The following is a 22595-nucleotide window of genomic DNA, read 5'->3' on the forward strand; positions in this document are numbered from 1 at the left end:
CGTGGAGGTTAGGAGTACTCACGAAAAAGCCGTCCCTGTTGGTGCAGGGAATTCTGCAGCGGCTTCCTCCTCTGGTGTAGCTGGCGTCAGCGTGCTCCGCCGGAAATGATGACACAGGAAGAAGGGGGTAAGATGGTCCGTGGTTCACAGCAACTTCAGCAGCCAACGCATGGATGTCTAAAAAAACTTTATTGATCGCTAGCAGCAAACATCAGGCAACACTCACCACTCCCTATATCTATTTGGCTGCCATACACTATCAGCACTCTTTGAAAAAGTCCATAGCCTGGACGAAACATGTTAGAGTGGTTGCCTGATGTTTGCTGCTAGCGATCAATAAAGTTTTTTTAGACATCCATGCGTTGGCTGCTGAAGTTGCTGTGAACCACGGACCATCTTACCCCCTTCTTCCTAAGCCCTCTATCTCTCTCGCCCCCCTCTCTCTCTCTCACCCCCTCTCTCTCATCCCCTCTCTCTCTCTCTCTCTCTCACCCTCTCTCTGTGTCTGTCTCACACTCTGGAACTGGATATCTTACTTACACTATATATCTTAACTGCCCTATACTACACCGAAATAACCTATACTGCTTTCTTCCAGATCTGACTCAAGCTTCACACGGAAGACATCGGAACCCGCCCTAACCCAGAAGACAGGTAGGGAACACCTCCCCTCCAATGTATAACATTGCGGGAATGGGGGTACCTGGACATTGAGGGACTGCAGATCAGGTAAGATCCGGCGCGCACACACACACACACACACACACACACACACACACGACTAATTGTAGTATAATGTAATACAATAAATACATTTATGTCAAAAATGAATGTTGTTCTGACTAGGAATTTATTAAATGTTTTATTTTAAAGCGGGGTTGGGGGCGGGACTAGGGGCGAGTAGATTTTTTGGTTGGGCTAGTAGATTTTTGGGTGATTTGTCGAACACTATATATATATATATATATATATATATATATATATATATATATATATATATATATATATATATATATATATATATATATATATATATATATATATATATATATATATATATATATATCGGCAGTTCAAGCTCAGGTAGTATCAGCACCTAAAGCCAGATAGTCAAATCAGGGCATGATAGTTTAGCATTAATCAGTGTATTCCTTTATGAAGTCCGCAAATCATAGAACAACTATAATTACTTAATAGTAAAGAAGTGTCACAACATATTAGTTTTGCCTCGGTTCTATAAATTGGGGTAGGGGGAGCGGAGTTGGTGGAACTTGCCTATGGCACAAAAATACCTTGTTCCAGCTTTGGCTGGCTGCTTCTTTCTCTTCACTTCAGGAAATGTTAACCTTTGCTGCCTCATTGACAGAAGTAAGAGCACAGGTCCTAATTATTTGGGGGTGGTCTGTTTGAGTATGAGGCATGGGGCGTCTGTGTGAGTATGAGGGGGGTGAGTCTGTATGAGTATGAGGGGGTGTCTGTGTGAGAATGAGGCAGGGTGTGTGTGCGAGTATGAGGGAGGGCCAAAGCAGGACTTTGACCAGTGCTTGAAAGTAATAATTCCTATTTATAATATTGCTGTGGGTATAAATATCTGATACAGATCCTCTGCTCTTGGGATTAGAAGATCTGCATGCTGATGTCCCATTGTCTCCTTCTGCTCTAGGGGTGGGAAGATCAGCATAGTGATGTCCCACTCTCTCTCCTCCTCTGCTCTTGGAGTGGGGGGAGGGAAGCGCTCAGTGAAGGGGCGCTGCGCCACCTTATTCCATCTTTCTGGCTTTGCCTTGCTTTATCTGTTTGCGCAGACGCAGAAGGTCCAAAAAAAGGTTCCGACCCAAGACTTCCGAAGCGCAGATGCAAGCTCCATTAAGAGCCCCCGCGAATCCACACAGAAGAACGTCCTGACCTGGGAGAGAGGAGAAAATATTGTCAGCTCCACTGACAACGTACCTTAATAGACCACAAAAGATACCACTACATTTATATGATTATATACACGTGTACAGTAGGGTCCCACTCATACGGCGGGTTCCATTCTAGGCCGCCGCCGGAAAGCGAAAATTGCTGAAAAGCGGAACATAGCATTTGCTATGTTCACCCGGCAATTTTCCGTCTTTCCTACCCTTCTGCGCATACGCAGACTCTGCCGTCCACCTTCTGCGCATGTACCTCGGCCATTCCCCCTTCTGTGCATGCGCGACCTCAGTTGTCCTCCTTCTGCGCATGCATTGCGGCCCCCTTCTTGGCACCGACGCATTGTGGATTGCCGAGAAGCGAAACGCAGAGAAGCGTTATATAAGAGACAGGTGTGTAATATATACAGGTATGTCATTACCTTTTGTATCTATTTAAGTTTGTTTGTCCTTATTTGGCATGTCATTTTGTTTATGTAATATACATAACTCTGTACCTCCATTGTACCATGTTGTGGAATATGTTAGCACTTTACAAATAAACGATAATAATGTATTTCATCATCATCTTCTGCCCTTGTCGTTCCACTGCTGGATGAAGGCCTCCCCAAGGATCTTCCAGGTACTGCGGTTGCAAGTCTCTCTTCTCCACGTTCCTTCAACACATTTTCTTCCTCCCATCATCGTCTTGATCTTTTCATTTCCCTTGGAATCCAGTCGAGTACGATTGCTGTCCAACGATGGTAATTTATTTGCATTTAGGGTTCAAATTTCACATCCATACGTGAGTGGTAGATCAAATTCATTACTTTGTGAAGTCACTGTTAGGAATCTGATTTGCCAGCGACGTCCGCGCAACACACAGACTACCCTAAGGGAGACTCAGGGCACGCAGCGCAACCTCCGCTTACCTGTCTCCACGGGCCGTCATCTCCTCCGCCGCCGCAGGGCCATTCCCCTTGGCGGCCCCACCGCTCCTCCTCCTTCTCTGTGGCAGGCGCGGGTCCTCCGTCCCGCACGCACACGTGTGTCCTCCTCCAACACTGCTCGCATGCACACACAGCTTACAGAGCGCACGCCCAGCATTCACTCTTCTACTTCCAATCCTGCTATGAGGCTCCGCCCCTGTACACCGCACGGGTGTAATCAGAGTGCTTCCAGTGCTCACCTGGGCTGTATCAGCCACACCTATCCAGAGAGGCTCCCTGCAGTCCTCCTGACCCGCCTCCATCCCTGATTGGTCAGCCCAGCCTTATCTAGCATCTCTGAGCCCTCACTCATCGCTCGACATAGTCTTTGTATGGATGTGTTTGGTGAACTCTCGGTTACTACAGGTTGTGTCACGGCTCGTACGACTACCCCCTTGGCTCTCGACTTCGGCTCTCCTTGGACAACGTATTCTCTGGCATCCCACGATCACGGCTTGGACTTCAACCTTCCTCATCTCTCCGCTCCCTGACCTCGGCAAGGCAATCACTATTCTACTCCTATACCCGGTACCGGCAAGTATTGTCTACATTACTTATATCTGGCCTACATTACTTACTACAACGCTTAACACCACACTCCGGATTCGCTCCCTTTGCTGCGGGTGCGTGTATCCCTACTTCCCCCTTCGGCACAGGGGACGGGTCTGGTCTGCAGGCAGCACCGGCGTAACATTATGTCGAGCCCACAAGATGCAGACCAGACTGAACAAAGGCAGTTTTTTTCCGATCTGCTTCAGCAAAACCAGGCCATGGCGGATGAAATTGTGGCATTAATGCGTCAGGTCGCGGTACTCTCGGCCCGAGTACCAGCCGACCCCTCTTCTGGCATTAACCCCCAGCCCGCAAGCGCAGCAGTTGCTAGCAGCTCTGACGTAAAAATTCCGCTTCCCAAACCCTACGCTGGCGAACTGCAAGAACGTAGGGGTTTTCTCAACCAGTGTGAGGTGCAGTTCGAAATGGCCCCCCATCACTTCGATACTGGACATAAGAAGGTAGCCTACATTTATAACCTCCTGACGGGCAGCGCCCTGGCTTGGGCCTCCCCGCTCTGGGAGCGACGTTCTGACCTTACCCAGGATTATCCAGCCTTTAAGGCCAAGTTCCAACAAGTATTCGATTCCCCCGCACACTGGGAGATGGCATCTGTTCTCTTTTTCAGACCATGCAAGGGCGCCGAATGGTGACGCAGTATGCTGTGGAGTTCCGGACTCTCACAGCCGAGACTAACTGGGGACAGGAGGCTCTCGTCTCTGTATTCTGGCAAGGCCTGGCTGATCCCATCAAGGATGAACTTGCTCGCCAACCCAGGCCAGATCAATTGGAGGTTCTCATCGACCTAGCAGTCCGAGTGGATCAACGCATCCAGGTACGCCGCTCCAAACGTCAGCACTCTCATTTTTCTAATTTCCAAACTCCCTTCTTCAGTACTCCTGCGGGTACAAGTACCACCACCACTCCTCTTCGTCCTGCCTTGGAGCTACCTGAGCCGATGCAACTGGGGGTACAACGCATCCGCACACCTGTACGGCAATTCCGCCACGCCGGGGGATTGTGTTTCTACTGCGGATCCGCTGAGCACCTGGTTCAGGAATGTCCTCTGCGGCCCAGGAAACGGGAACACCCAAGTGAGTACAGAGGGGCTCTCGCTGGGTGTCATGTCTCCTCGCCCCCTCCTTAAGGGAGAATTCCCTAAGAAGCTCACCATACCTGTCTCTCTTACGGGCTATAACTTTCATACCTCTACCGCAGCGTTCATTGACTCGGGAGCAGGAGGAAACTTTATGGATCTTGAATTCGCCAGGCTGAACCACATACCGCTCATGAGGAAGGAGAGCCCCATCGCACTGGTCGGTATAGACGGACGTCCTCTTACCCCGACATACATCTCCTTAGAGACGGCTCCTCTCTTTCAGACCTCCCATTCTCACAAGGAGACCCTAGTCCTTGATGCCATCCATGCTCCTGGAACACCCATAACCCTTGGCCTTCTGTGGTTACAGCTAAACAATCCTCTGATTGGACTTCCTCTTCTCCCATCACTTGGAAACCGAGGTCAGGCGAAGCATCCCAACCTTTGGCTAATACCTCCATTCCTGAGATTACCCTTCCCTCCGTTTACCATCAATTCCGGGACGTTTTCAATAAGATCCAGTCGGATCTTTTGCCCCCTCCCAGGACCTATGATTGTCCGATCGATCTTGTTCCAGGTTACAGTTTGCCTAAATCCAAGACCTACCCCTTGTCTCTACCAGAGTCTCAGGCCATGGACGAATATATCCAAGAAAACCTCAAGAAGGGTTTAATTCGCCCCTCCAACTCCCCAGCAGGGGCTGGATTTTTCTCCATGAAGAAGGATGGCTCGTTAAGGCCTTGCATTGATTACAGGGGTTTGAATCGCATCACCGTTAAAAATCGTACCCCCTTCCCCTCATTACCGAACTCTTTGATAAACTACAAGGGGCTAAGATTTTTTCCAAGTTGGATCTACGTGGAGCCTATAATCTGGTGCGCATCAGACAGGGGGACGAATAGAAGACGGCATTCAACACACGTAGTGGCCACTAAGGATATCTTGTAATGCCCTTCGGGTTATGTAATGCCCCAGCAGTCTTTCAGGACTTTATCAACGACGTTTTTCGTAAGGTACTCAACATTTTTGTAATAGTTTACTTGGATGACATCCTGATTTTTTCCCAAGACCTCCAGGATCATATTCATCACACCTCCTACGTTCTCTCTCGCCTCCGTGAACACCATCTGTACACCAAGCTGGAGAAGTGCACCTTCCACCAGACCTCTACCCAATTCCTGGGTTACATCATTTCTGACGAGGGTTTTATGATGGATCCTGATAAACTTCAGGCAGTGACTGAATGGCCAAGACCCGATACTCTCAAGGCCATACAACGCTTTTTGGGGTTCGCGAATTACTATCGCAAGTTTATACGTAATTTTTCTACCATTGTGGCGCCCCTTACAGCTCTTACGAAGAAAGGGGCTGATCCATCTGCTTGGTCTCCTGAGGCTCACTCCGCATTCAAGGTACTCAAGGAAGCATTTGTATCTGCACCTATCCTCCGTCATCCTAACACCAATCTCCCCTTCGTGTTGGAAGTCGACGCCTCCGACTGCGGCGCAGGGGCAGTGCTGTCTCAGAGACCTACCCCCCAAGACAAGTTACATCCCTGTGCATACTTCTCCAAGAAATTCTCACCGGCTTAGAGGAACTACGACGTGAGCAACAGGGAGCTCTTGGCCGTGAAGTTGGCTCTCCAAGAGTGGAGACATCTCCTGGAGGGGTCGAAAGAACCGTTTACTATCCTCACGGATCACAAAAACCTTCTCTACATCGAGAACGCCCGATGCCTTGGTCCACTACAGGCTCGTTGGTCTCTTTTTTTTCCAGGTTTGATTTTCACCTTTCTTATATTCCCGGGACAAAGAATGTAAAGACGGACGCACTTTCCAGACAACATTCCTCTGAGGAGAGACCTGAGGAGTCCTTGGAGACCATTCTCCCACAGGAGAGGATTCTCGCCACATCTACCTTCAAGAACCTCGATAAAATTATGCATTCCCAGCGACGCATTCCTAAGGACTTGGTGGTTCCCGACAGCAAACTCTTCGTACTGCCCAAGTTTGTCCCTGAAGTCCTGACTCTTCAAAATCCGCAGGCCATCCAGGTTTTAAGAAGACTTTCGACCTTATTCGTCGGAATTTTTGGTGGCCCAAAATGTCCCAAGATATTTTGGAATATACCCGCGCTTGTCCTATCTTCGTCAAAAACCCTAAGGTTTCCTCCTACCTCTTCCAGTCCCCAACCATCCCTGGTCCCATATTTCTATGGATTTCATCGTGGAGTTACCCAAGTCCAGAGGAATGAACACAATCTTGGTGGTCGTGGATAGATTCTCTAAGATGGCTCATTTTATCCCACTTAAGGGACTGCCCACCTCTCCTGCCCTCGCTGATATCTTTACGGATCAAATTTTCAGATTCATGAGATCTTTTCTTCTATCGTTTCTGACAGAGGATCCCAGTTTGTGCCCAAGTTTTGGAGAACTTTCACTAAGAGATTGGGCATCTCTTCCTCTTTCTCCTCTGCATATCACCCACAGTCCAACGGACAGACGGAGAGGATTAACCAGTCCCTGGAAAAGTACCTAAGATGCTTTATATCTGACTCCCAGGATGATTGGACTCAACTCCTCCCTTGGGCGGAGTATGTTGTTAATTCTGCCAAGAATGAAGCCACCCGTGGGTCACCTTTTTTTTTTATAAATTATGGTTTTCACCCTCCCTGCTTGCCCATCTCCAACATCCCTTCTGGGGTACCGGCCGTAGACGAACGCATTTCTTCTCTCCAAACAGCATTGTCCAAGATTCAAACGACCCTTCTCAACTCCTCCCATAGATCTAAACTTCAGGCCGATCACCGCCGTCGCCCTGCGCCCAGGTACAGGCCAGGGGATTTGGTATGGCTCTCCTCTAAAAATATCCACTTAAAGGTACCATTCCCAAAATTGGCACCTAAATTCCTGGGTCCTTTTCCTATTTTAGAACAGATCAATCCTGTGGCATTTCGCCTCCAGCTACCACACAGTATGAAGATCCCCAATGTTTTTCATGTTTCTCTCTTAAAACCTTTCATCTCCAGTCATTTCTTCCCGGACCAGACCAGCAAGCTGGATCCAGTTACCATCCAAAATAACGAAGAGTATGAGGTTCAATCTCTATTGGATTCCCGCGTGTCCAGGGGTCAACTCCAGTTCCTGGTACAATGGAAAGGTTTTGGACCCGAGGAGAGGTCTTGGGTTCCTTTAAAGGACATTCACGCTCCAGCTCTTCTTAGAGCCTTCAGAAGGAGGTTTCCAGAGAAACCTTTTGAGGACCGTCCAGAGGCCATCACTTCTCGTACGACATGGACATGGTCCAATGTGTTATATCCACTGCAAAATCCCGCTTGTTCTCTAGGCTGGGCGAAGTTCAGGGTCTGTTGCTGTCGATTAGTATCTTCGTAAAAAATCTTATAAGTGATTGGAAGTAGATTGATTGGTCTGTAGTTCTTGAGGTCTTCTTTGTCGCCTTTGTTTTGGATGAGCATAACTATGGCATTGCTTCATTGCTCTGGAATTTTCCTGTTTCCTGTTCTTCAAGCAGCGTCTACAGAGTTTTGCAAAGGATTTTTCTACTTCTTCCCCAGCTTCTTTTAACATTTCAGTTGTAATTTAATCTTCCCCGAGAGTCTTCTCATTCCTCATGGATTTTATTGATTTTGCCACTTCTTCTGGAAGGACAAATGGTACCTCATTGGTAGTTTTTTCTCGCTCTTCCTCTGCTGATTATGTCCTGTGTTATTTCTATTCTCATACAATTTCATGTAGAAGTCCTCAACTCCTTTTATGATAAGGGCATGGCCTTTTAATTTTGATCCATTGTCTTTTTTGTGTGCAATGATTTGCTTCTTCCTTCTCATAAGTCATTGATGTTTCTTCTTTGAGCTTTTGTCATCTTCGATAGTCTTCTTCACCATATAACAGTTATATTTTCTTATATCTACAGTTATATGTTTGCAGATCGCCTTGCACAGCTCTGCATATTCAATTTTTGTTCTTGTATTTTGGGATTGCTTAATTTCTTGTCATCTTGGCAGTAATTGCTCTGTCTCAGATATTTTCTTATCCTGTTTTTTGTTAGCAATTCCTCCAGATTTTTCTGCGCTTTCAACTACAGTCTTTAGGAGCTCTTCATAATTGTTTGTTAAAGTGTCCCCATGCATTTCGAGCAAGATGAAACGTTTTTTTTTAATCTGCTTTTGTTCTTGAGGCTATTGATGTTGATTATTTTTAAACAACTTTCTTTTTTCCAACTTCGTATTCAGATGTAATTTGCAGCAAACCAAATCAGTGATCACGCCTTGTTAGTGTTGTACCTGGTAGCGATTAAAAAAAAAAAAACGGGTACCCGGCCAAAATCAATGGTTCTACCCGGCTACCCGGTTTGACACTTACCTGGTGACATCTACACTGGCGACACACTTTATTCGAGCTTGGCTAGTCCCACGAATTCGGGAATACCCGGTTGTATTGAGGTTTGTGACTGTTTTCTGCCCGAGTGCATTGAGGTATTTTCCAAGGAGGGATTGAAGCATTTTATTCCCGCTGGCTGCAATACTGCACAGTATATATATATATACTGCATTACAATTCATGAATTTATGCCATCTGGTAGACACGCGAAGCATTGCAGCCTATTAAATCCTAATCATTATCATTTAACAGATCAGCCGCCCATCAGCCAGGCATGAACCCAGGCTGGGAAGGCAAATGCAACGGGGCTTGTCAGAGGTGAGGAGTGGCGCATTCCAGGTATCTGCCAGGTACATACGGGGTATTTGCTCGAATAAAGTGTGTCGGTGCAGTAGGACAAGCTGCAGAGGTCCTGTGGCGGTGGCAGCATCGGAGGTGTCTTCAGCTGGCGCGGAACAGCAGGAATCCCTTACACAGCACCGCAGCAGGTAAGCAGTGTGTGTGTGTGAGCCGCCGGGGAACCACGTGACCGGAGCAGGAGACGAAGCGTTCCTATTGGACACCCACCCCAACAGTGAACCTCCGCTCCTCCTCCGCTTCCGCCCCACTTCCGCACCTAATCTCCTGCCCGCCCGACCACTCCACCTTTGCTCCTGCCTGCCCGCCCCACCTCCTCTCCTGCCCGCCCGACCGCTCCACCTCCGCATCTGCCTGCCCCACCCCCGCTCCTGCCCGCCCCACCTCCGCTCCTGCCCGCCCCACCACTGCAACACCTCCGCTCCTCTTCTGCTCCCCCCACCTCCGCTCCTCCACTCCACCTCTGCCGCACCCTCTGCACCCGCCCGCCCCTCATCTCCACCTCCACCTCCACTCCTGCCCACCGCACCACCTACACCGCACCTCAGCTCCCATCCGCCGCACCTCCGATCCGGTCCGCCGCACCTTCTCACCACTTCGGCTCCCGTCCGCTGCACATCCGCCGCACCTCTGCACCACCTCTGCTCCCGTCCGCCGCACCTCCGCTCCCGTCCGCCGCACCTCCGCTCCCGTCCGCCACACCTCCGCACCCCCTCCTCTCCCGTCCGCCGCACCTCCACACCACCTCCGCTCCCATCCGCACTACCTCCACTCCTGTCTGCCGCACCTCCGCTACACCTCTGCTTCTGCTCGCCGCAGCTCCTCCACTCCTGCCCCCCAAACCCCGCACCACCTCCACTCCCGCCTGCCGCAGCTCCAACTCCGCCCGCCGCACCACCTCTGCTACCGCCCGCCGCACCTCCGCTTCCACCCACCGCACTTCTGCTCCACCTCCACTCCTGCCCGCCGCACCTCAGCGTCACCTCCGTTCCCGCCTGCCACACCTCTGCTCCACCTCCACTACCGCCTGCCGCACCACCTCCGCACCAACTCCGCTCCCGCCGCACCTCCGTTATAGAATCCTGCTGTCCCACGCCGGCTGAAAGGTAAGTAATTAGATTTTCAGCTACTCTGACATTACCCGGCGCCGGGCCCACTTCTCAGTTGCCGTGTCCGGGTAATGTCTGTGTAGCTGGAAATGTGCCGGGTACCGGGTAATTCCGGGTACTCGGTACACCCCTACTCCTTGTGTCACAATGGTTAAGGACTATGCAGTCTTCAACCACGTGTTTCTTGTTAGGATATAGTCAGTGATTCTTGATTCTATTGGCTCCATTCTATGTCCATTTTCTATTTGGATTCTTCTTGAAGAATTAATTAATGATGCAAAAGTTTTAACATTCTGCAAATTCTACTAATCTGTCTTCACATTCATTCCTGTTACCATAACCGTACTTACCAACTGATGCTTCGTCTTTCTTATGGGCACCAATATTTGCATTGAAATCTCCCATAACAATTTGAGGCAACAATTTCTGTTGTTAAGTTTGCTGATTTTATGGTAGAAGTCTTTCACTTCATTGTTTGTGTGACTTGATGTTGGGGCATTTACTTGAATTATTTGAAGCTTGCATCTCTTTGTCAACTGAATGACAATTCTGGCTGCTCTTTCTGAAGAGCTTTGATACTCCACCATGTTGTTTCTCCATCTCTTGTAAACGATGAAGCCTACTCCACTGATTTTTCCATTTTCTATACGTTTGTAATAGAATTGGTGTCCGGTTTTGAGCTCAATAAGGCCTTCATCTTTTCTACTTACTTCATGAAGGCCAACAATATCACATTTAGTCTTTTCAAGTTTGTCTTCTAGTTCTTGCAGTGCACGTAACTCTTTTTATGATGAGTATTTTTACATTCATTTGTACGAGAGCGCAAATAATAAAAAGCATAATCCAGTAGAGGAAGAGCGAGAAGAAACCACCAATGATGTAACATGAATCCTCCTAGAAGAAGTGGCAAAAGCAATAAAATCTATGAAGAATGAGAAGGCCCTCGGGGAAGATGAAACTACAACTGAAAAATGGAAAGAAGCAGATAAAATCCTTACATGCAGCTCAAAGAACAGGAAAATCCAGAACAATTGAGCAACACCACAGTTATCCTCATCCACAAGGAAAGGAGACAAAGAAAACACAAGAACTACAGATGGTGTACTTCTAATAATTTACAAGATACTCACAAATCTGCTGCAGCAGACCCTGCACTTTGCCCAGTCTGGAGAACAAACAGGATTTTGTAGTGGATAGAACACAATGGACCACTTCCAAGTTGTACAAGAAGTGATTTCCTTAAGCAATGAATATGATCTACCACTCATTTTATGAATTGTAGATTACGAAAAAGCATTTGATTCTGTCTAAACCCCAGTGGTTTTAAAGGCATTACGAAGACAAAGTGTTAAAGAATTGTACTTTGATATTATAAGAAACATTTACGAAAATGTCATATCAACCATAAGATTACATGAAGATACAAGCCAGATAAGGATCAGCAAAGCAGAGCGACAAGGAGGCACCATGTCAACAAAGTTTTACACAGCAATACTTCAAGAATTGTTCAAGACATTAAATTGAGAAGAAAATTGAATAAAAATCAATGGTAAATACTGGTCACTTACAATTTGCAGTTGACACTGATCTCCAGCAACAAATCAGAACTTGCAAAAGAAAGTAAGAATGTGGACCTCCATATTAATCTCAGGAAGACCAAAGTGATGTTCAACAAATGTGTAAACTCTACAAAGATCAAAATAAATGGAATAGAACAAGAAGTCGAAGACTATGTCTAAGTTGACTAGCAAGAAACAATGAATGGGAATCTTTTTTGAATTAAATCAATAGGAGAATGACGATGGAATGGAGCGCATTTGGAAGAAACAAGACAACCTAATGTAATGGTGTACCCCTCCCCCCACCCAAATCGCAGATAGGGGCCATTACAGGGTGTGTGTGGTGCATACCTGCTGGTAACAAGAGAGCTGAGTCATACACAATGACTTTGGGACACAGGAACAGGCTCCTGGGGTCCATACCCCACATAATACTTAGTGCAGCGCCTCCATCTGCCGTAGGCTCCAGGAATATGGAGGCGATCTCCCACGGAAGAACTTGTTCTCCCCCCCCCCCCCCCCCCAGTTAGATCACACACCAGGCTGGAGGTATATTGAAAACAGGAATGGTTTATTACTACAGTCTTGCAGTAACACACAGCTACTAAGCAGTTGTCTGCCGGATACAGTCTCTTGGCTCACAGCTATCACTGGAGATGGTCCCTGGACAGTCACTACAGGCCAAGGGCACCCACAGCCGTCCTAGCTCTTCCCCACCTCCCTAGCAGAGGCAGAGGTATAATTACACTCACTCCTCCCGGCAGGGAAGAGCAAATGGGTAGGCCCCAATCTCAGGCTCCCAGACGAGTGACCTTCCTTTCACAGGGGGAAGGAACAACCTCCAAATTTAGGGGGGTCCTGCCCTTAAGTACAGTCCCAGCTACAACGGGATGTACCACCCCCTGCTGTCACTCAAGTGCATTATCAAAGGTGAAGGGGAAAACCCCATACCAACTACTGGCAATCCTGTAAATACCAGGGTTCACTGCCAGCCCATTGGGTAGAATAGTAGCCAGGGGGTACACCGCTACACTTACAAGGGAACTTTCCATTGTCCCTCACAAGGAAAGTGTTTTACCAGTGTATTCTGCCTATGCACACGTATGGATGTGAAACTTGGACCCTATAAGAGAAGGCAATTCAGAAGCTGAGACAACTCAAAGAAGTATGGGAGAGAATATTCTGGGTATTACCCGAAGAAACAGGAAAAACAATGAATGGGTTTGAAATCAAACTAAAGTCTGTGACATCATCATAAGGGTAAAGAAATGAAAATGACAGTGGGCCTGACATATCGCAAGAAGAAATAGACCATCATTGGACAAAGATGGCACTTGACTACATTCCAAGAGATGTCAAAATACCAACACAATGACGAAAGATAAGATGGGAGGATGAAATCAGAAAATGTGTTGGTGCAACGTGGAGAACCGATGCTTTCAACCGTAGTACCTAGAAGATCATTTGGAAGGCATTCATCTAGCAGTGGATCTACAAGGGCTTAAGATGACGATATATGTTTATTTTGGGGTGGGAGAGTAGAAGAACGATCTTTTTTTTTTTTTTTTACATGGGTGAGAAGCTGGATGTTTCAGGAACTGAAACACACTATTTCAAGCTCTGGCGAGTCCCTGGTCCCGAGACATACCACCAAAGTTAGCGTCAGTACAGACTCGTTCCACAAGAAACAAAATGGTGGTTTAAATCTTCCGCATCACATGGGCCAATAGGAATGCTTTTCTAGTGCTACCTTTCTCTACGGTTCCCTGAGATTAAATTAATGCAGTCCAGCTCCGGGAACTCCCTGCTTCCCATTCATGTAAAAAAAAAAAAAAAAAAAAGTTTGGTGGGAGGCAGTGGGGTGGCGAGACAATAACAATAAACTCCATCTAGTGATCATGTAATGATTAGAATTGGGGCTGGATACTGACTGGGAGACAGGGAGATGCATCGTATAGCACATTTATTTATTTAAAGCGGAATCATTTATTGTACTTTGATATAAAATAACTTCTCTTTGCACACTTTTCCCTATAAAAGCACCAGTAATAAATATATATATATATTTATTTATATATATATTTCACTGGGTTTTTTTTTTTTTACCCAAGTTAATTTTGTTTTTATTTACAAAGTAACGGGTCCACTTTTCTTTTTAAATAATAAGTGAACTATTTGAACAAATCTATCTCCCTTCTCTTCTTAAAACATAAATATCCATAAATCTTCCTAACATGAAAAGTAAAGAAAGATCTTACAATTTCTCCTAATCTGGCAGACTACCACAGCTTTTCTTTATTTTTGACCCAGGTATTAACCTCTGACCTGGGCCCTTTCTCAAACTCAGTTTATTTGTTGTTGAATAACAGATTTTCCTGCCTGTGCCGAGATGGGGGGGGGGAGGGGAGTGCAGGCTATACCCCAGGGTTCCCCAGATATCCCTCCTCCCTCTCACCTGTCAGGTACAGCCCCTTTATGGGCGTCGCGGCCCTCATGGTTGCGGCGGTTTCGGGATCCATTCTGGTGATGTCGTGATCTGCCCCATAGAATTGCCCCCGTGGGGCACCGAGGTAGTGCTGGTTTGTGACGGGGGAGCCACTGGTGTAGCATTCAATCTGTGGGTAGAGGGAGGGGCTGTACAGATACATGCAGAGAGGGGATCTTGTGTCACATACCCCTCACCCAACTAGGCGATCCCTGAATTTCATGGGACTTTGTATCTTTAGGGCACAAAATACTTGCAAGGGCAAGCAAAAGAACCCCTTTTAAACAAGCACTCATAAAGTGAAAAAGTGTATTTAATATTCCTCGTAATATATAATGTACTATATACAATTCTAGTCAGTTGTGGTGTATTGGTAAACACCACCAAACATATTGATGACAGGTCTGATGGTGTTATTAGCGCAACCCCCTATGCAAATAGGTATAGTCAGTTATGTCACGTAAATATTAGCGTTGTTTCCGTGCTTTAAGATCATTTGTAAATTTTGATACATTGTTTTTTAGTTTAATCTCCAATGTATCAAAATCTTCACTCCCTTTCCATGTTGGTACGTCAGTCAGGCATTTATTTAATTCTTCAGTCGTTTTTGCTAGTTTGTCTTTTTCATGTGATATGATTAGTTCCATTAATTGTATAGAACATTGAGTTAAGATTTTCTCCCAGGATTTCAGAAAATCTACTTCTGAAGGCGGGGCAGACGGGGCCACATTCACCCTCAGTCCCCTAGGTGTAATATTATTCAGAAGGTAATTTTCAATGCTGGTGACTTCCCACCACATTTTAGCTTGTTTTATTCGAAGCCGTTCTAAGTTAATAAAGTAACTTTTGATGTCATCATTTGGGGTGGGATTAGTGCATGATTCTGATGAAAACATATCACTAGCTTCCTTTTGCAAGCTGGAGAAGTCAGTAATGGTCGTAAGAAAACCTGCCATATTGTAGTGGCGTGCTAAGAGCTACAAAGAATGCGGGGTAACCGCTGGTTGTAGAATTACAAAGGGTGGGTAGGGGAGTGGGGGAAAAAGCTCTTGCTACTGTCCTGAAAATGGTGCCAGGGGTTAACGGAACTGAAGGGCACAAAATACTTGCAAGGGCAAGCAAAAGAACCCCTTTTAAACAAGCACTCATAAAGTGAAAAAGTGTATTTAAAATAACTAAACCTTTAATAAATGCTAATGGGTAACAGTGAACACAAAACACTTAAAAAACAAATTAAACAGCTAATTCCCAGTCCTTAAACCAAGGCTGGTTAACATGTGAATCTAGGGTATGGTAGTTACCTGGCAAAAGCAGAATGGATATTTAGCTGATGCCTCAGTGTGGTATGTAGCTGTAGAGATAATTATGTCTATCACGGACAGAACGAACTGGACATATAAATTCATACCTACACTGACTAAATTGATTCAAAGAGTGTATTTGTGCTAATGTATTAATATACTTAATGTATATGAATCAACCAAAATATATATATAAAAGAACCCTAGAGACGGCGCGTAAATATAACATTGATTAAAAAAGCTACTATGTAGCTAGATTGAAGCTGAGAATGAAAATGTGTGGTGTATTGAAAATATCAGCATATCACTTTACACATTATCTGTTTGTAGTCAAATACCTCAGCATATATAGGAGTTCATTAATACACCACGCCGGGTGGAGTCCCTGCAACTCATGCCTGGCACACACTGAGAATATATTGTGTACTTTGTGCTCCAACTTAGAGTAACTACGACCGCATGTATAACTGACTATACCTATTTGCATAGGGGGTTGCGCTAATAACACCATCAGACCTGTCATCAATATGTTTGGTGGTGTTTACCAATACACCACAACTGACTAGAATTGTATATAGTACATTATATATTACGAGGATCTAGTATACACATATGGGGTTTAGCTTATAACCCTATATTAACCCCTTCCTTACCCGGCTATTTAAAGGTCCGGTGGTGTTCACAAATACACCACACCGGGTGGAAGGTATATAGAGTACTCCAGTGATATACCTAGTTTAACCTCTTCCTCACCCGGATAACTTAAAGTCCGGTGGTGTTCATGAATACACCACACCGGGTGGGAGGTGCCTAGATTTTTTCTAGTGCTACAATATATACATCTGAATATTTAGATCTGATCTGCAAACTATATTCTTGCACACTGTTGACATATGTATTATTGCACTTTATATCAATTATTACTTATACAACTCTGTCCTATTATACTGTGCTGTTTCCACGGAAGTCCGTGGGAAGTTTCTCACTAGTCTAAGATTTATCTCTGTGAGAACTCCTATATATGCTGAGGTATTTGACTACAAACAGATAATGTGTAAAGTGATATGCTGATATTTTCAATACACCACACATTTTCATTCTCAGCTTCAATCTAGCTACATAGTAGCTTTTTTAATCAATGTTATATTTACGCGCCGTCTCTAGGGTTCTTTTATATATATATATATTTTGGTTGATTCATATACATTAAGTATATTAATACATTAGCACAAATACACTCTTTGAATCAATTTAGTCAGTGTAGGTATGAATTTATATGTCCAGTTCGTTCTGTCCGTGATAGACATATAATTATCTCTACAGCTACATACCACACTGAGGCATCAGCTAAACATCCATTCTGCTTTTGCCAGGTAACTACCATACCCTAGATTCACATGTTAACCAGCCTTGGTTTAAGGACTGGGAATTAGCTGTTTAATTTGTTTTTTAAGTGTTTTGTGTTCACTGTTACCCATTAGCATTTATTAAAGGTTTAGTTATTTTAAATACACTTTTTCACTTTATGAGTGCTTGTTTAAAAGGGGTTCTTTTGCTTGCCCTTGCAAGTATTTTGTGCCCTTCAGTTCCGTTAACCCCTGGCACCATTTTCAGGACAGTAGCAAGAGCTTTTTCCCCCACTCCCCTACCCACCCTTTGTAATTCGACTTTGTATCTTTGCCTCCACTGATTTATAGGGGAGAGAAGAAGTGCAGGGGACAGTGTGAAACAAACAGTAGTCACTGTACCTTGTCGGTCCCATGTGTTCCTTCCTGCTGTAACAGTCCCTTGCGTCTGTCCTTCTGTCCCCTTTGCTCCTCCTTCACTTTTTGCCACTGTCACCCGTCTGTCCCTTCTCCTCACTTCACAGTATTTTCTCTCCCCCCTTTAACAGCCTTTGTTCCATATCCTTGCTCCCTCTACTGTTAAGTTAAGTGTCCCTTAGGTGTGAGGCCTCCTTTCTGTCCCTGCCTCTCTCCCCGTCACCATACTTTCCTCTCTGCTCCTCTCCCCCTTTTTACCTTGTACCTGATCTGTATGTAGCCAGGTCCACCACTGGGCTTCCCTCCGGTAGCTGCGGGGGTAATAGCAGGCTGAAAGGGAGGGTGACTGGATCGCCGGAGACTCCCGGCGGCTCCCTTCGTAAGGCGCTGCCATGTTGTTTATACGTGCACATGCGCAGACGGTTCACGCATGCGCATAAGGATAGGAGTTGCGTGGTGGCCATCTTGCTCCACCTCCTGCATGCACAGGAGCTAGTGAAGCGGTGGCCATTACACCCACAGCTCCGCAAGGGAACTACAGCTCCCAGCAGCCCCAGGGGCTGTTAGTCAGGTGGCGCACATCAGCCAATAGGGCTGCTAGAATTTCGGCAGTTAGAGAGATACATTTGGCGCACTCAGAGGTACCACGCCAGTTGGAGAAAGGAGCCAGACATGTAGGTAGTGTCACAGGAGCCTGTGGCTCTTCGGCTAGGTCTAGTTTGTCCCCTTAGGACCCTGATAGGCCCGGCTCAAGTGTAGTTTGTGGTTGCTTCAGGGAAGGCCCCTTAGATAGGGACACTTCCCCCTTCTTACTGTTTAGTGTCAGGGACACAGTAAAGACGCCACACAGTGATTCGCGGCCTGTGGTCTGGGATCAGACCACCTACGTATAAAGACTCTTAAAGGTGGGACCCTCCTACCGGAGACCACCCAACGCAGAGGCGGACGCCATCACGGACGACGACATCGCTGGATCAGTGGATCCCCATCGCTAAGTCGGCCGCACCGAGTACTGGAGTACTCGGCAGGTACCTCACAAAGTGCACCACCAACTCACGGGGTAGTGCTACTCCCTACACTTTTGGGTGGTCCGGACATTGGGGAAAAGGATACCAGGGTATTGGTGCCGAGCACCTAATGTACTTTGGGGACACTCATTAGAGGTACTGAGTTGGAGGGGAGGGGGGGTTGTTATACTGTCTGGTACAAGGTTCTATTGATGGTGTACAGTACAGGTTGGAATTATATATACAGACGTGTGTGTATTAATGGTAATTGTTCCTGGGAGGGGCTTATCCTGCTGCGTCAGGAACCCTTACAGGTGGAGGCGCTGCACCAAAGTGGATATCCGATCACCCCAGGCTCCCAGTGGCGGAGGCTCTGGCCTTCTGTGAGCCAACAGGTAACGGCATTACCGGTAGTCTCTTTTGTAAGGGGGAAAGAGGGCTACATGAATTATGGTCTCCCTCTCTCTGGTCCTCTCCTCGTCCCCCTGTCCCTGCCACCCTCTCCTTCTCTTGCCCCTCTACCTCCTTTTACCTTGTCCCTGATCTGGGGGAAGATCTGTATGGTGGTCTCCAGCATGGCCTCTGCGAACTCGTTTTTCACACTCTCGTAATCCACTCCACGCTTCTGCACCTTCTGGTCCTTCCACTCTTTGAACCACTCATAGCGAGCAAAGCTGAGTGCAGTCAGCGTTGACTTCCCTGTGGATTGTGGGTAGAGAGCGAACATGATGGTGCCATTAACATGTTTGTGCAACAAGTCAGAAATTAGGAGTGTTAACACTTTGGGTGCCCTATAACGTAACCACTATGTCATGGGATCTGGTTCTCCAGGGTTCCCATGACATCGTAGTGGCTTCTTCATGGCCTTTGACAGCTCGTTTTTCAGGGGAGATTGGGTTCCTTGATCTGGTACATAAACAAACAGAAGAGGAGAACCCCACTTTCGTCTCCAGATTCAGGGACGCCGCAATAATTATATGTTATTTTCACATGTTTTTCATCTCCCTTTCAGAGGTCCCCCTTGCAAGTTCTTAGATCTGTCAACTCGCACCGATTTTCTCGGTGTCTCACCAATTTGGAGTCAGTTTCACTGTGTTTTAGCACTGAAGTCTCGTAGACTTTAACAGTGTCTCACTGATAAATTTTAACATTAAAATGCTAAAAATTTTAATTAAAAATCTCACTGATTTCAGTCCTTGGAAGTTGACATATATTTTCTTTTCATGAGTAAATGGCAGTGGCCATTTTAATCACCCGTTAATAGCTAGCAGATGTATTCTGGAAATGTGTAATGTACTGTAAATACAGTAGGTTGGGTGGGGTCTCGGGAAGCGCTCCTCATTGCTGGGATCTAATGTATATGTGGAATAGGGAGGGTCTCATATTAGTTACCGGGGTGGTGCTCCTCCTTGTCGCTGGAGTCTAATGTATATGTTAATAGATGGGGGGTTAGAGTCTTCATGGGGAGGGGAAGCGATAGACTCTCATATTAGTTACCTGGGCAGCGCTCCTCGTGAGTGGGGTCTTTAGCAGATGGTGAGGAGATGTATAACATTGGAATTTTATTCGGGGCTTCGTCCCGAGAACCATCAAAAAAGCGTTTGTTTCTGCAAAACAAATGAGGGTCTCCAGTCAGAGAGAAGATACAGGACCCCAAAATTTTTTCACACATGCCTCTCTTTGCCCTTCCACCCCTGATATAAGAAAAACAGTGGTTTCTAAAATGGAAGATCAATTATTATTATTGTTTCTATATTAAGCGCCAACATATTCCATAGTGCGGTACAGATTTGTGTACTGACTGATCTGTGTGATTGATTTGAAGTGCTGGTTGGTTAAAGTGTGTGCAGTTAGAACCAGAAGGAAAGGGAAGTACTGGTTATACTAGCAGGGGTGGCTGTTTTTGGGGAGTGTGCAGTGGGTTAATCTATTTTTAAAGTGTGTTGTAATTTGAAGCCTGTAACTTTTTTTTCCCTTTCTCCTGCCTGAGGCAGAGTGGGTGTGGTTGGTTAATTGGCTGGCCTAACACACCTGCAGTGGGTGGGGTTAGTTAATTGATAACCTAACACACCTGGTGGGTGTCCCTATTTAAACAGAGGCTTCTAACGAATCCTGAGCTTGCGTGTACTGACTGATCTGTGTGGTTGATTTGAAGTGCTGGTTGGTTAAAGTGTGTGCAGTTAGAACCAGAAGCAGTTAAACAAGGTATAGTTTATTGAAGTACAGTTTACTGTTAGTACTTCTAAACTTCATAGTTGCTAGAATGAGCAGGATTGAAAATGCCACTCAATGCACATCTTGCCACATGTATGTGCACTTGGAGCAGCTGTTCCAAGGAGCATACCGCTGTGAGAGGTGTGAGCAGGTGGTCTCTCTAGAGTCAGAGATTGCTGATCTGAAGAGGCAACTTGCAATATTGTGGGACATTGGCAATCTTGAAAGGGAATTAGAGCTCACTGAGCAGGCCCTTGCTACGACTAGTGGTGCAGATGGTGGTGCTGTTAGTGAGGAGCAGGTAGGTAGCTTGGTTGCTGTTAGTGAGGAGCAGGTAGGTAGCTGGGTGACAGTTAGAAGGGGAAGCAGGGGCAATAAGGAGAGGCATGTCGTTTCTGAGCTGACACATCCCAATAGATTTGCCATGTTGAGTGAAGATATTGGGAATGTTGGGGCAGAAATGGCAAGGCTGGGGGAGACTAATTCCTCTAGCAGCCAGGGGAATAGTTCCTCCAGCACAGTGGGGACTCAGGATGCTCAGATACAAAGAAAGATTGTGGTGGTAGGGGACTCATTATTAGGAAGGTAGACAGGGCAATCTGTTGCCGGGACCACATGAACCGAACAGTTTATTGTCTCCCGGGTGCTCGGGTTCGGCACATTGCGGATCGGGTAGACAGATTGTTGGGGAGGGCTGGGATTGACCCGGCGGTCTTGGTACACGTTGGCACCAATGACAAAGTTAGATAAAGATGGAGGGTCCTAAAAAATGATTACAGGGATCTAGGCCAAAAGCTAAAAGGCAAGGACCTCCAAGGTAGTATTTTCTGAAATACAACCAGTGCCATGCGCTACCGCAGGGAGACAGTCAGAAATCAGGGAGGTTAATGCATGGCTAAGAAAGTGGTGCAGGAAGGAGGGGTTTGGGTTTTTAGAGCACTGGGACTCCTTTTCTGAGAAGTGCCATCTATATTCTAGGGACGGATTGCACCTCAATGAAGAGGGATCTTCTGTGCTAGGGGGGAGAATGCTAAATTGGTTGGAGATTTTAAACTAGGATGGAGGGGGGAGGGGAATGAAACAGATAATGAACTAAATGGAATAGATGAGGATACAAGGTGGTATGGAGGTAGAATGAGGGCAAGTGCAAGTTTGACAAGCAGTGAGACATCCATAGTAAATACTGATAATACTAGAAAACTTCTAAAGACTAAACAAAGTGGGCGCAGAAAGGAAGGAGCAGATAAGATAATAGTACAGGCTGAAAAAAACCTGAAATGCATGCTTGCTAATGCAAGAAGCCTGACAGATAAAATGGGGGAGCTTGAATTAATAGCTGCAAGGGAGCAGTATGATATCATAGGCATTACTGAAACATGGTGGGATGAAACTCATGACTGGACAGTTAATTTAGAGGGTTATTCTCTTTTTCGGAAGGATCGAACAAATAGAAAGGGAGGTGGAGTATGTTTATATGTTAAACCGGATCTAAAACCTATTATAAGGGATGATGTCTATGAAGGGAATGATGAAAATGTAGAGACTTTGTGGATAGAAATTAGCAGTGGAGGTAAAAGTTTTAAGAAAATGTTTGTGGGAATATGCTATAAACCACCAAATATCTGTGAGATTGAGGAAGCTAAAATACTTTTGCAAATGGAGAAGGCATCAAAACTGGGTCATGTTTGCATAATGGGGGATTTTAATTATCCAGACATAGACTGGGGCAATGAGATTAGCGTTATAACAAAAGGAAACAGGTTTTTGGGGTGCTTAAAGACAATTATATGTCCCAAATGATTGAGGAACCAACCAGGAGAGGGGCATTTCTGTTTTTGGTCATATCAAACAATGTAGAAGTAATAACAA

The 22595-nt window shown here is 46.0% G+C and overlaps 1 protein-coding gene across 2 annotated transcripts in view; it reads right to left on the bottom strand.

Annotated features, from left to right (window-relative positions):
• Nucleotides 1–843: 843 nt before the first annotated feature.
• Nucleotides 844–22595, bottom strand: part of RETSAT (retinol saturase) — a 33059-nt gene continuing 11307 nt past the window's right edge. For both annotated transcript variants that reach the window (XM_075601737.1, XM_075601736.1), the window contains 4 exons: nucleotides 20010–20119; nucleotides 19045–19211; nucleotides 14412–14571; nucleotides 844–1906 (listed from right to left, as the gene is read on the bottom strand). In XM_075601737.1, the coding sequence (XP_075457852.1) occupies nucleotides 1761–1906; nucleotides 14412–14571; nucleotides 19045–19211; nucleotides 20010–20119 (583 nt within the window). In that variant the 3' untranslated portion in view covers nucleotides 844–1760. The remainder of the gene's footprint in view (nucleotides 1907–14411; nucleotides 14572–19044; nucleotides 19212–20009; nucleotides 20120–22595) is intronic.

Source organism: Ascaphus truei, chromosome 5 (genome assembly GCF_040206685.1).
Source record: "Ascaphus truei isolate aAscTru1 chromosome 5, aAscTru1.hap1, whole genome shotgun sequence".
Taxonomy (NCBI): domain Eukaryota; kingdom Metazoa; phylum Chordata; class Amphibia; order Anura; family Ascaphidae; genus Ascaphus; species Ascaphus truei.